The sequence below is a fragment of the Chenopodium quinoa genome, unplaced genomic scaffold (genome assembly GCF_001683475.1).
Source record: "Chenopodium quinoa cultivar QQ74 unplaced genomic scaffold, ASM168347v1, whole genome shotgun sequence".
In the NCBI taxonomy this organism is placed as follows: Eukaryota; Viridiplantae; Streptophyta; class Magnoliopsida; order Caryophyllales; family Amaranthaceae; genus Chenopodium; species Chenopodium quinoa.
Genome location: NW_018744633.1, coordinates 2,758,214 through 2,773,148, shown reverse-complemented (window position 1 = coordinate 2,773,148; position 14,935 = coordinate 2,758,214). Strand labels below are relative to the sequence as shown.

The 14,935-nt window shown below is 36.4% G+C and overlaps 2 protein-coding genes across 2 annotated transcripts; both read left to right on the top strand.

Moving 5' to 3' along the window:
• Positions 1-243: 243 nt before the first annotated feature.
• LOC110700977 lies at positions 244-2,386 on the top strand. Its single transcript, XM_021878541.1, has 3 exons — positions 244-506; positions 1,224-1,875; positions 1,967-2,386. The coding sequence occupies exons 2-3, from the start codon at positions 1,290-1,292 to the stop codon at positions 2,062-2,064; spliced, it is 684 nt and encodes a 227-aa protein (XP_021734233.1). The 5' UTR covers positions 244-506; positions 1,224-1,289; the 3' UTR covers positions 2,065-2,386.
• Positions 2,387-4,457: 2,071 nt separating this feature from the next.
• On the top strand, positions 4,458-10,523 carry LOC110700976 (protein SMG7-like). The gene is made up of 8 exons (XM_021878540.1): positions 4,458-4,611; positions 5,700-5,803; positions 6,020-6,625; positions 6,761-6,883; positions 7,361-7,494; positions 7,570-9,486; positions 9,578-9,720; positions 9,979-10,523. The coding sequence occupies exons 2-6, from the start codon at positions 5,735-5,737 to the stop codon at positions 9,452-9,454; spliced, it is 2,817 nt and encodes a 938-aa protein (XP_021734232.1). The 5' UTR covers positions 4,458-4,611; positions 5,700-5,734; the 3' UTR covers positions 9,455-9,486; positions 9,578-9,720; positions 9,979-10,523.
• The last annotated feature ends 4,412 nt before the right edge of the window (positions 10,524-14,935 follow it).

Here is a 14,935-nt window from a genome sequence, read left to right as displayed (position 1 = left end):
GCTTACCATGTGTACAGTACTACTGTGCATGGTACAACCAAGAGTATTATCTCGTGTACGAGAATTTGTGTAAACCACAATTACCACATTGACCACTTAAATACTCCGTACTCAATAATGCAATACATATATACGGTCAATACGGAGACAATATTATTATACTCGTATTAATAATAATAATAATAATAAAAAAAAGATATGGTACAAAATGTTAAGCAACATAAAAACAAACCACAATGCCCAATAAAAAGCGGCGTATGATCTGCAAATTGAATTTGTAATTGGAAAATTGAAGATTGAATGAAATCGAATATCCACCATTTAATTCTTTTGAAAACAAAATTCCCATCTTTTTCCGTTTTCCTCTCTCTTCTTAACCAGGAAATTAACACGCCACTCAACAACACTTACTTCTTCTTCCTTTGATTGTCGCTTTCTCTCTCCTCTCGCTCATTCTGGTTGCTCTTTTGATTACGATTCTTATGATGATTTTCCCAATTGCCCATGTAAGTCTATTCCATTTTTTTTATTTTGAATTGCATGATTTCGTGTGTTTTTAATCTTAATTTTGCTGTAAATTTCTGGGAATTATTGAATGAATGCTTTTGAATTTTGGGTTTTACGTCCCTTTTAGGATTTGAATTATGTGTTTTGTTGAATTGATAATTCAAGAGAAAGATAAGATTAATTGGTTTTTTTTTTTTCCATCAATGTTTTCAATAACCCATCAGTTAATTTTATGAAATTGGGTGAAAATTGATGAATAATTGAAGTGGATTTCTCTTTCTCTATGTGAGGTTTTTGGGTTTTTGAAGATGATGAATTTATTGAATTTATAAACTATTTATTTGTGTGCATGTTATCTCTCTGGAATTTTAGATGTAAATTAAGAGAATTTTTGCAAAATTTTGATTGAGAGTAGAAGATGAGTGTTTAAGTCTTTCTTTCTTGCCATGCTTTATGAAAGTCCATAGTTTGTGGTATATTCTCATAAATTTTGTCATGTTCATCAAGTAATTTTCGACATCTCGAATATGGTCTAATTTGGTGTGATCGAGTGTAGGATGACTTAGCTGAATGTTTAAGGTTAACACTTAACATACAGCAGTACAAATAATATGTTGTGAATGAAGATTCTGAGGTAGAAGTGGACCTTGTGTTCAGAAGATTGTGGGTGAATATAAGGTTTTATTGACAGTATGGTGTTGTGTATAAATTGACAGGGGAAATTTTTGATCTGGTGTTAAGGACGTTTTCGCCTCAAGGTTAGCTTATCCCTTTTTGTAGTGATGAGCTTCAAGTTTCCTGATCAAATTCCTAGGAAGAATAGCGAGATGGAGCAAACATTGAAGCCGCCACTAATAGTTACAGAGTCGCCTAAGAATTGGCCATCCATTGATTTCAACTTCTTTGGATGGTCTCTTCTTTCGATCATCCCTTGGGCTGTCAATCTTAGAGATAGATTGCCTATGCCAACTACTATTAATAAAGGGTTGAAAAGACGAGCAAGATCTAGAGCTGGTGATGTGTCATTATCTTCTCAGTCCCCTCAATTACGGTTTAGGCCTTATGTATCTAAGGTTCCTTGGCATACTGGACCTCGGGCTTTCTTGTCTCAGTTCTTTCCAAGATATGGTCACTACTGTGGGCCAAATTGGTCCAGTGGGAAGGATGGAGGCTCCCATGTTTGGGACAAGCGCCCTATAGATTGGTTGGATTATTGTTGCTATTGTCATGATATAGGCTATGACACTCATGACCAAGCAAAGCTGCTGGAAGCTGATCTGGCTTTTCTGGAGTGCTTAGAGAAGACTCAAGTGCACACTAAGGGGAATAAGCACGTTGCTCATGTTTATAGAACAATGTGCACACAAGGTACTTCGCGTTTATGTTTTCTTACACTTTTCTTTTAACCGTTGATTGTTGACCTATTCTTGATACAATTGCTGGTTGATTTTGCTGGCAGGTCTCAGGAACATCCTCATACCTTACAGAACATATCTCGTGAAGTTTGGATCAGGACAATCTCTGCTTCAATTTGGATGGCTGAGCAATATTAGGTGAAAAGGATGGAGTTGGCGGGCAAATGTGAAGATGGAATGAACAATCATACATCAAATTTCGTAGTTAAGTTTGTTTATAATTGTGGTGCTGTCCTTTACGTTCTGTACATACTAAAGCATTGCAAACTTTTGTTTTAATCTGTTGAACTGTTTGAGAGGTCTCAGCCTAGTGTCACTAGATAGATTATGGTAGTTATCTGCATCTGAAGGTGGATGTTGCATGTTTGTTGTAGGCTTGTAGCTAATCGAGGAAATGATTTCCCGTACTGTAAATACACTATCAATATATTCATATATATTACGAAGTAAAATAGTTTCAAGTTCATTGGTAGTTCTGTACTCCCTCCGTTCTAGTTATGTACAAAAGTTTACAGAACCCAGCGTATGATCACTCCAAAAGGCAGATGCAACTGCAGCACGATCGATAGCAACAGTTTGACAGCATAAATATGTACAAAAGTTTACAGAACCCAGCGTATGATCACTCCAAAAGGCAGATGCAACTGCAGCACGATCGATAGCAACAGTTTGACAGCATAAATCAGAGTTGTAGGAGCTCAACTTTATGTTCAAGTCTCCTGAAAACATCGTCAAGTGACTCGAGTTATACCCTACTCTGAAAACCTTGTCTGCAATTTTGCTCAGGTTGAGAGTTTTTGTATCTCATTTTCCAAATGATTTGTTATCTCTTTAATTTTAAGATTATTAGGTTGGTTAGGCGTTACTCTATGACTTTGTTTGAAATTTATTGGACTTTTTCCTTCCAATTTTATGAGTCATTGATCTATCTCTTCCCCTATCTTTATTTATTTATTTATTTGGTAAAAACTAGCTCTTTAATGTTTTTTTTTTTTTTTTTGAAATACACTACGTGTTACTACCTCCGTTACACATTATTTGCAACAATTTGACATAAAGTAGAGAGGGAAAATGTCTAATCGCAATCGTTGCAAATAATATAAAAGGTGTATTTTCTCTAGTATCATTAGTAGGAAGATATTTATATTATTTCAATAATGAATCTGGTAGAGTATATAAATCGATCGTGAATTTCAACCAACATCTTAAGCTGTCCTCTGACAAATTAACAATTATTCAATAATTATATGTGTAACAGTGTGAGATTAAAAAAAAATGTATCACCACCATTCCTAATTTCTTGTACTTTAATAAGTCAATTAATCTTGAAAAATTGAATAAATAAATTTAACTATATTTATTTTAATCAATCAAAATATTATATATATATATATATAGGGGTGAGCGTAGCAGGGTACCCTGTAAAAATATCAGGACCCGGAACCGGAACTTGTTGCAACAGGTTCCTAAAAATAGGAACCGGAAGCTGTTGCAACAGGTTCCTAAGAATTGAGAATCGGAACCGGAACCTGCAGGTTCCGGTTCCTAAACAGGGTACCCTGTCTGTCTAAGTAAGTTTAATAGTTACTTGATAAATTGTGACAAATTTTTTTTTTTTTAAAATAGATGATCACAATAAAAGCTTACAACTTTAGTATAGTAATTCAAATATAACAAACCCACTAATTGTCTAGAATTTTTAATACCATATAGGTTCCGGTTTCATGTACCCTATAGGAAACCTGTACTAACAGGGTACCCTACAGGTTCTAGATCCAAAATTTTATTACCCGGAACCGGAACCTGTTGCAACAGGTTCCTAATTTTATTACCCGAAACCGGAACCTGATCAACAGGTTCCGGGTTTGGAACCTACGGTTCCGAACAGGTTCCGGTTCCATATCAGGGTACCCTGAATTTCTGCTCACCCTATATATATATATATATATATATATATATATATATATATATATATATATATATATATATATATAAACGAACATTATGTATTTATAACATACTAGTTTTGTGTTCGAGTTATAATTAATTGAACCATTAAATATACTCTATGTGATAATTGACACGTTTGACTTTTTTTACCATTCATATACTAACTTTGACCCTCGTTTATTATTAACATATAAAAAAACAAATTTAATCATTAAATATACTCGTATTGTTAAATAACTAAATTGTGCATTGACATATGTGTCAAGTTTGACTGCGTCAATTGTTCAGGATTGGAGGGAGTAGTGTCGATTGTTTTGAAATAGAAGGAGATGGAGGAATGTATATACTTTTTTTGTTCTACAATAATTGACACGGTCAAACTTAACACATTTAAATAAAAATCATACGGATTAAATTGATATTACAAAACAATATATCAAAATCTGTTTTAAAACATTTTATAAGACTATAGTCGAAGTTAAAAAATTAAATGTGTTAATTGTTATGAAAGGAAGAGTAATTTTTGATACAAGTAATTATTTGCAAAATTTCTTACAAAAACGTGGTATCTTCCGCCTCTTAAGGTTTTGTGAGACCTGAGGCTCTGAGTCTTTTTCCCCCAAATCTCTCACATTATTTTCTCTCTCTAAGATTGACCCACCAATACAATTTCTACCCTTTTCTCTCTCTACTTCACCTTCCATTCTGTCTCTCACCACTCTTCCTCCTTCTTGGGGGGGTAAGTTATTCTACTCTTATCTTCTTCAATTTCTTGTTTTTGATTTCTGATTGTCTAATTATTTCATGGGTCGTTGTTGTTTTTCATTGACATTGTTGGTTTTTTATGCTATTTGATTTTTTTTTCCCCTTTAATTGTTGGGTTCCCAATTGTCAATTATGTAAAATTTCCCTAAAATTTGGGGTTTTTTAATAATTAATTTGTTAATTGGATTGAGCCCTTTTCTGGGTTTATGGATTCTTATGTGGGTTTACATTATATTGATGAAAGTGTTGATTTTTGCGTTGAAATCAATTTTGGGTTGATCGGTTCCTTTACTTTATGTCAAGACTTGATTTTTTTATATCTTGCTTATGTTGGGGTTTTTGTTCCATGTTTGTTGAAATTAGCATTATCATCAGTTTTGACTTGTTCAGGTTCTTAAATATAGTTTTAGTTTGCTTAATGTATATGGGGTTCCATCTGCTGCGGTGTCGGATTAGTCGCTAATATAGGTTTGGGCTATGAGAATGAACTTGCGATCATTGAATGGAGGTGTTGTGCAATCTGGGTTTTTGAAGCCTGATAGGGTTTAGTAGGTTGTGGGTTTTAATTTTGAAGTCGTGTTATGAAACACCAAGTTGATTAGTATTGAATTTGATGATGAATTGCCTAGGGTTGCAAATATGTCGGCCTTGTTGGTAATTCTGATTGATATGTAATTGTCTTATTCTAGGGCTTCCAATTATGCTGAGTTGCCAGCATTTTCATGATTTTAGCACTTGTGAAGTTTGAAAACTTATTTTTCTTAGAGTTTGGATAGGTAATTGCAAATTTAAAGTTGGCTTTAATCTCGGCTTGGATTGATACTGTTAGTTTGTTAGTTCAATAGGACCCTTTTCAATGTCTTGCCGAATCAAAGTCCAATAACTTAGACTTGTTAGAAATTGTTTGGAGTTTTCTGAGCTTTTTAAGGCATCAAATATCTGCTGTATTGGCTTTCAATATGGTTAATTGTTGTGGAGGTTCAGCACCCCCACCCCCACCCCCATCCCTCAAATGCTCTGTCGAGATGTTTGTGATGGTTTTGTTTAAATTTTATGATCAGGGTTAATGTTGAGTGAAATCGAGATAGTCATTATTGATGGTTGTTCAGATGGAAAAGACACCTAATTCAGCATCAAAGGAACGTGCTCTGCAGTTATATAACAAGGTGTGTTGTTATGTCCTTCCATTTTCAATGCTTTGCAGTTGTGCTTCTCTCCATTGTCAGATATTGCTGATCGTGAGCTTATTAATGTGCATGTGCTCCTTTTCTTGTCTGTTAATGCTTTTGTAATTGGACATGAAGTCTTATGTCAGATACTTTTCAATTTTTCATGCTGTTTATTATATTATCTTATGCACTCTGAAAATTCATTTCCTGTAGAACATTGAGTTGGAAAAGAAGCGGCAGAAGTCTCTCCAGGCTAAGATTCCATCTGATCCTAATGCTTGGTATCAGATAAGAGAGAACTATGAGGCAATAATTCTTGAAGATCATGCCTTTTCTGAACAGCATAATATTGAATTTTCCCTATGGCAACTTCATTACAAGCGAATTGAGGAATTCAGAGGACACTTCAGTGCTGCTCAAGCTTCTGTGCGATCATCTGCAACTAACAGCGGGAGAGCTCCTCAAGTACAAGACAGAATAACAAAAATCCGTGTTCAGTTTAAGGCCTTCCTATCTGAGGCTACTGGCTTCTATCATGACTTGATTCTTAAAATTAGAGCGAAGTATGGTCTCCCTTTAGGGCATTTTACTGAAGATTCAGACAGTGATACTGTTATGGGAACTGACACTGCTAAGTCATCTGATGTGAAGAAGGCACTAGTTTCTTGTCATCGTAGTCTCATTTATCTAGGTGATCTTGCACGTTACAAAGGTGTGTATGGGGAGGGTGAATCTAGAGTTCGTGAGTTTTCTGCAGCGTCAAGTTACTATCTGCAAGCTGCGTCTCTTTGGCCATCCAACGGCAATCCACATCATCAGGTTTGTCATCTTATCTATATGATTGTTGGTTCTATTTTTCTTATTTCTTTGATAGTAAATTTTTTTCTTAATATTGTATAGATTTTTGTTTGATTTCTAAAAATTATTTATCCTGGGTCAATGTTGTCTTGTCAGCTTGCAATATTGTCTACATACTCAAGTGATGAACTGGTGGCTGTTTACCGTTATTTTAGAAGTTTGGCTGCTGAGATCCCCTTTCCAACTGCAAAAGACAATTTGGTTATTGCATTTGAAAAGGTACAAAAATAAAACCACTCACATACTACATGTAAACATATGGTGCTTTAATTTAAGTTTTCATGCCTCTCATTGGATGTATTTGGTCAAGCACTCAAGCTTGAGGAGTGAGGTGCTTTTGCTTGATTTGTTTTCTCTGCTATGTGCTGGGTTTCACTTGGATGGATGTTTGTTTAAAACAGTGGATAAGTATCTTCCTATCATTTATAATGTTCTCATTACTTTAAGGATTTGTATGTTATGAATCTCATGATCCATCTCTTGAAATGCCTTCCAAGGTTTCCTCATTTTGATGAGATTTTTACTACTATTTTGTTTTTTTTGGTTTTCTTGGTAAGGAATAAGCTAAGTATTGTCTATCATCACAATTTAATTCATTTTAAGCATTGAGGCAGGGGTAAATTTGTTACTCCATGTTAGCTGGTTGAATGATTCTAATAGAGTTTGTTTCTGATATGATATTTGGGATTATTACAGAATCGTCAAAACTATAATCAGCTGATTGAGACAACAAAGACCAATGGGGACAGAGAAGTTAGTGTCAAGGAGAAATATAAGGAATTCTGTACCCAGTTTGTCCGGCTTCATGGCATTTTATTCACTCGTACTAGGTACTTAATTTTGCATATATAAGGTACGACAAACAATCATTTTAGTATCTTCTAATTTTTAATCACTTCTTTCAGCATGGAGACATTTGCTGCTGTTCTTTCTTCAGTAAGAGGAGTATTTCATGAGCTTCTTTCTTCTGGAGCAGAGGAAGAGTTGAATTTTGGCAAAGATGGTATGGAGAATGGGCTTGCCATTTTGAGACTTGTGGCTATCCTCATATTCACAGTTTATAATGTGAGTAAGAAGAATGAAGGTCACTCTTATGCTGAAATCTTACAGCACAATCTTCTATGTGATAATGCTCGTAACGTTACTTTTGAACTTATGAGTCTTATCGTCGAGAGATCTGTGCAACTTCATGATTCTTCATCTAGTTTCCTTCTACCTAGCATTCTGGTATTTCTCGAGTGGTTAGCGTGTTATCCAGAATTCGCAGCTTGCACCACTAATGAGAAAAAACCAACTGCTGCTAGATCGTCATTCTGGAAGCATTGCATAGCTTTGCTTAATAAGCTTCTATCCAGTCGTCTGGTTGCAGCTGATGATGATGGGGATGAAACTTGTTTTACTAACATGACCAGGTATGATGAAGGGGAGACTGAAAGTCGACTTGCTTTGTCAGAGGATTTTGAGTTGAGGGGGTTTTTGCCCATTCTTCCTGCACATAGTATTCTAGATTTTTCAAGAAAGCGGTTAATCAGTGTTGGTGGTAGTAGTAAGGAAAAACGAACTCGAGTAAAGAGAATCATTGCTGCAGGCAGAGCCTTGGTTAGTGTAGCAATGGTTGATCACAAGTCTGTGTCCTATGATTCAAAGGTGAAACAATTTGTCATTGGAGTTCAACTGCAAGTATCTGACAATAGCATGCCGAGTTCCTATATGGGGTTAACTGAATCACCTTCAACTGAGCAAGTGGTTACAATGTCATCTGTTAATTCTATGACAATGAAAGAGAATATTCAGCAATTAGGCGAAGGAGATGACGATGATGAAGAAATTGTTTTTAAGCCAGCACTTGTTGAGAAGCAGATGGATGCCACTGGACCAACTTGGATCTTTAATGAGGAATTAAAGCAGGGAAGGAGTACCCCACCTGTATCCAGCGTGCACTATCAACAGGCTACGTCAGAACGTATTCCGCCATCTGGCAATGTTGCTGCACAAATTTATCCCGTGAGGGATATGCATGATTCACGATGGCTCGTTGAACAGCAAGCTTCACTTGCAGATGGCATAAACAGATTGAAGTTCATGGAAAATGGCCATGTATCGAATTCTGAATTGAAAGGAAGTTTGGGTATCCTGGGTGCTGGTTCACATTTGCCTCCCCAACCATCTGCTAGTTTTATGGATACTGCTATCTACTCAGATTACAGAAGAGCTCCAGAAGTTATGCACTCATCCAAGATGGATTATTCTGCATTTCCTGAAGTGTCTACTGATAATATGTCTGTAAAGCCGCCATCTTTCTCTTCAGCAGCATTTAAAAGTCAAGTGGGCCGTCCTGTTAGGCATCTTGGGCCTCCACCTGGTTTTAGTCCTGTTCCAGCGAAACATGTTAGTATGCCTATGTCTGGTGTGCCTGGGAGTAATGGGTCTTTAGTAGTTGACGATTATAGCTGGTTGGATGGTTATCACATGCCGCCCTCAGTAAGTAATATAGAGCCCAATCATGCTAGTAATAATGTTTTACATGCCAACTCCCAGTTCTTAACTACTATGAATAGCTCAAATGGAAATACTGGCTTGCCATTTCCTGGAATGCAAGCTCCTGCTGGTCAGTTTCAAGGGGGGAACCCGAAAAACTATCCAGATTACCAGCCTTTCCGAAATCTAAATCACAACCATGAGCAAAAGTTGCTTGAACAACAGCATGTTATGACTGGGAATCACCAGTTCACTCCTCAGCCAGAGCAGTACCAAGGACAATCCCCCTGGACTGGTCAGTATCATGTGTGAGATCACTTTGGTGGTGTTTTGCGATGTGGATGGTGAGTATAAGTCATTGCTAAGTGATGGTTCTTTGGCATTGACCTAAATCATACATGCTGAATTGCTGACTGTCATTTCCTTCTTTTCAAGGCCCGGAGATTGAATATGATGAATATCCTGTCCTGCATTACTTTGCCAAGTGCACACCCCAGCTATGTACTGTTCTCACTGTTTTTTGGTGTACAAGGTGATGGGTGGTGTAAGGTGTCCAGCGAGGACTAACTGCCAAACTTGTGAGTAAACTCCTTATATACTACCATCAACATAATTTTATGTTCTTTCATTGTGGTTTGTTTTTCAAGTGCTTCAGTTCATACCAGGTTGACATTTAAGCTACTCTAAATTATAGATATGCTCTGTGCTTCATTTCACTTCAACATTCTGTTTTGGAATTTCATACTTGACTGCCTTCAATATTTATTATCTCTTTGCAGCGAATGCAAACCTCCACTAAACTTTATTGCTATTGACAACACATTTTTGTCATGCAGATTCTGCCGCTTCCTCTTGTGGGAGGAGTGATTAAAATGGCTTGTTGCAAACTAAATTATTTTTGTCGCCATCTTTTCCCCTTTTGACCATGATATATCCCGGTTGATTTGGTCACTCGATGGATGATAAATTACATAGAAAACTGCTGTGTTTGGTCAAGCAGACAGTTGTCCAGTGTTGATGCTTGTCATAGTTTTCTCGTCAGTTGGCTGCTGTTACCGGAAGATGGCTGGAACTAGTGTTCTCTTCCTGGAGTTTCTGAAACACTGATGGTTGTGTTCTGGAGGCTTTTGTTGGGAGTTGTGATGCATAATTGGAGGGTTTGTGAAGAAAACATATCACCTCTGATCTTAGGGGTTGCTCAAAATAATCATCAGGAAAACTGATGAAGTTTCTTGCTTTTATGTGTGTTTGTGTTATTTGAAACTTAAGTATGTTGTTTGAACCAAAAAACTTGTGTATTTGAATTCTGAAAACCTCCTGTTTGCTAAGCTATATCAAACTTTCTATGAGATATGCAATAAAACAGCTATCTTTTGTTCTCTCTCGGGCTCTCGGTTTCCAACTTCTAGCCCCATAGGTGATTTTACCGAACCAAGTCTGCTGTTTGGTGTGGGTGACTGCTGTTTAATGCTGTAAAATGGTCTGCTTCATTCATTTGATTTTGATGATTAGAGAAAAATGCATAGAGCATACTGGAGTTTTCAGAGAAGTTTCTACTTGAGAAAGCTATCACATTAGTAGGATATTGTAAGATTATGTTTCATTTTACACATTAATCAACAATTCTGGTCAATAATTTTCAGTTTTGGATACATGAAATCAAATTTAGATAATATGATTAAGTAGACAAGTAGAGGATCATACTAAAGACAGTTAGTGTTTACTACCTTTGTTTATTTTAAATCATTTGTTTTAAGAGGTTGATTGATTCATAAATGAGAAGTTATACGACATTTAGACAAATCAAGAAGATAGACAATAAATAAAACGACAACGTGACCCCCATAAATACAAGGCTCAAGCTAGGCAAAACGACATACATCCTCTCTACTGCTTTGTCTCCTTTCCCCCCTTTCCTCTATCCAATCGACCACAATTCCGCATTAGTCACATGCCCCACAAACCACAACGATCTTCTATTACCCTTTGCATAATGATTTAATTGAATAAAACTTTAATTATCTATCAAAATTCTTTTTTTTTTTTTTTAAAAAATATTATTAATTGAACCTCCTTCTTTGATACGTACCTTAGTATAGCTGTCAATAGTTGACCCGACTCGAAATACCGACTCAAACCCGATTATTAACCGACCCATCTGAACCCGAAAAAATAGTGACCCAACCCCGACCTAAAACCAACCATAGACCCGAGTTGACCCAAGTATGTGAGACCCGAACCCGAACATGAACTGACTTGGAGATGACCCGACCCAAATGTAACCCGTAAATTATTGACCTGAACCGAACCCAACTTGAACCAAAATTGACACAAACCCGCTTTAACCCTTCAAATCCCGATTTTATCCCGACTTGTTACTAACCTGACCTGAATTCAACCCAACTCGTTCCTAACCCGACTCGAATTTAACCCAACCTGTTACAAACCTGACCCGAAATCAACCCGACTTGTTATTAACCTAACCTAAATTCAACCCGACTTGTTATTGACCCGACCCGAATTTTACCAGACCTATTACTAACCCGACCCAAAAATTCAACCCGATTTGTTACTAACCCGACACAAAATCAACACGACTTGTTATTGACCCGACCTAAATTCAACCCAAATTGTTCCTGACCCGATTTCAAATCACCTTAAATGCAATTTAGACCACCTTATTATTGTTGATCAAAGAATTTTGTCTTGGGAGACCAAGTTGGTCCAAGCCAGCAAAAGAAAGGAGCATCATCCTCAAATTTAAGAGTTAAATGTAGTATATATTTGTTGTATAGTCGAAGGAGATAATTATCTTCCTAAATTATAAACTATAGATCCCTAGTATATTTCCATATAAATTATAGTCAAAGGAAATAATTAGCTTGATAAAAATGATAGTTATCTATTTATAGTTAGTTAAACCCGAAATCCCGAATAAGACCTTACATGAAAATGACCCGATCTGATTGTAACCTGTAAAATATTGACTTGAACATAACCCGACTTGACTCCGAGATTGACCCGACTTGGAAATGACCTAACCTATTATAACCTGCAAATTATTCACTTGAACCTAACCCGACTTGAACTCGAGAGTGACCCGACTTGAAAATGACCCGACCTGATTATAACCCGCAAATTATTGACTTGAACCGAACCTGACTCAAATCCGAGAATGACCCGTCCTGATTCTAACTAGCAAATTATTGACTTAAACCGAACCCGACTCGAACCCGAGAATTACCGTAACCCGTTTTAACCCGTGAAAACCCAAATTAAACTCGACCTATTCTTCACCCAACCCGAATGTAACCCGACCTGTTATTAACCCTACCTAAACTCGATCCAAACTCAATAAGAAGTATGACCCGACGTGACCCGACTCAAGCATGACCAAACCCAAACCCGACCCGCATAGGTTATGGAATTAATCCGAATTGACCAGACCCGAGTAGACCCGACCCACTCTTCCCGACCCAAACCCGACCCGTTTACCTGAATTGACAGCTCTACCCGAAGCCTACAAAATTTCTCAAAAAGTGTGGATATTAGCCTTCAATTTTGAAATTTTTTGACCTTTTTTTGCCCGAAATAAAAATTTCCGAAATGTTTACCATGGTTCCTAATGCCCTTTTGATGAATCATATTTATATAGGATTTATAGGCACGTTTATGCTAAGTTTATAGTTGCTTTTTAGGTCTTTTAGTCGCTTTTTAGGTCGTAAATACATAAGTTGTTTGTTTTGTACTCTATTACGCTCCATTTGTGTTTTTCTTAATGTTTCAGGTGATTTGATAGACATTTGGACGCTTTTGAAGTGTTTGGAGTTGATTCGGATGATATTTATATGGAAGCCGACGAATCCAGCTTATTAATCGTAGATACCATGTTTGTGAATGTTGATTTTGAGATTTATATGCATGAGGAATAAATATAGCATCCACAAGGGTTGTTATGCACTTTTCGAAATTGAATTTGAGTTAGAAACAAAGTTAAACGATGTTTTACAAAGTGGCAAAACAGACCTTTGGTCACTCTTTTAATCATAACTTGAGTTCTACAGATCGGATTGAAGCGATTCAAATTTCGTTGGAAACTAGACTTAAATAGCTTTCCAACAGTAGGTACACGCCTATACACAACGTATAAATCAGAAGTTACAATCCTGTGAAATTGACACAATGCCCAGTAGCCCCGTGCGAGAGCTCGCAAGGTAGCTCGCATAGGCCTCGAGCAATAGCAGCCCCGAGCGAGAGCTCACTCGACCAGGGAGCTATAGCTCTAGTTTACCCACGAAAGCAGCAAGCAAGGGGCATCGTAGCACGTCTTTTTCTTCGCCCTCGATTCCATTGAGCATCTTCGTGCCACGTCATCTTCTATCGTCCAATCGTTTGACAACTTGTGTAATTTATATTTTACTTTTCTTTAATTATTTTTAGATTAGTTTTAGCATATTATAAATATCTCAAGGGATTATTATTTTTCCCTTATGCCTTTTATATCTTCTATTATTTTACGTTCTTTTGAGTTTTCTCTTTTGAACCCTAGTTTCTCATGGCATCTCCATGGATTTCTTCCATGGATGATTCTTGGGTTTACTATTTTAATTCATTGAGGTATTTTATTTATATCTCTTATTTTTAATTATGTTTTATTCCTTAGATCTAGTTTTAATTATTTCTTCCATGTTTGAGTATTTTATTTCTAGGGTTTGAGAATCCATATTTATATTATGAATCTTGATTGATAATTTTAATATTTTGATTATTGATTTCTCTAATTGATAGTGTTTTATTGTTAATCTTGCAACCTGATCAATTGTTTGATTAATTTTTGTTAATAAGAGTTTGAATTGAAAGATCTTACTTTTAGAGGCTTACCTACAATTAGCAATTCTGATTATGTTAGCGACCGAACTACATATGTGGAATTGAGAGCGTTAAGACCCGACCGTAGGCTTAGCAATTGCTCTAGATAATTGATTGATTGAATTGTTATTGATAGATAGATTTAGAACTATAAGCATGGTGAACCACAACCCTATGTATTTTTATTAATTGTTTTATTCTTTTATAATTTCGTTGGCTTTGTTTAGTTTCTCCAATTTCTTAGAGGTTAGATTGAATACCATCTCTCTGTGGATTCGACCCTACTTACCCTACTACATTGTTAGTTGGCTTTGTTAGGAATTTATTTTTGACAGGTGTACGACAACCTATCACCTTTGGAATCCAATTGGTTGGGTGGAACCATCCAATTTGCCTTTAAACGACCAATTTACCGATTTACAACTTGCACTGATTTCATTAATTCAAGCCTACCACGAACATTTATGACAACACATAATGATCATATATGGTTCCAAATGATATTATATGACTCCGAAATGTATCCCCTAAAATCTTAAGCTTTTTCGACACCGGGCCTCGAAACCTCCAAAATTTCTCAAAAAGCGTGGATACATGGTCCCTAATTGGAATTTTTTGACTTTTTTTCGCCCACAAATAAAAATTGCCGAAATGTTTACCATGGTCCCTAATATCCTCTGGGAGTCCAATTGGGTTGGTGGAACCATCTAATTTGCCTTTAAACGACCAATTTACCGATTTACAACTTGCACCGATTTCATTAATTCAAGCCTACCACAAACATTTATGACAACATATAATGATCATATATGATTCCCAACGGGAATATATGACCCCGAGATGTATCTCGTAAAATCTCAAGCCTTTTCAACACGGGCCCAAATACCTCCAAAATTTCTCAAAAACAGGTATATTAGCCTTCAA

Coding starts and splice junctions, on each gene's coding strand:
- LOC110700977 (XM_021878541.1), top strand. CDS start 1,290: ATGAGCTTCAAGTTTCCTGATCAAATTCCTAGGAAGAATAGCGAGATG. Junction 1,876..1,966: donor TAGAACAATGTGCACACAAG/GTACTTCGCGTT, acceptor TTTTGCTGGCAG/GTCTCAGGAACATCCTCATA.
- LOC110700976 (XM_021878540.1), top strand. CDS start 5,735: ATGGTTGTTCAGATGGAAAAGACACCTAATTCAGCATCAAAGGAACGT. Junction 6,626..6,760: donor ACGGCAATCCACATCATCAG/GTTTGTCATCTT, acceptor TTGTCTTGTCAG/CTTGCAATATTGTCTACATA. Junction 7,495..7,569: donor ATTTTATTCACTCGTACTAG/GTACTTAATTTT, acceptor CACTTCTTTCAG/CATGGAGACATTTGCTGCTG.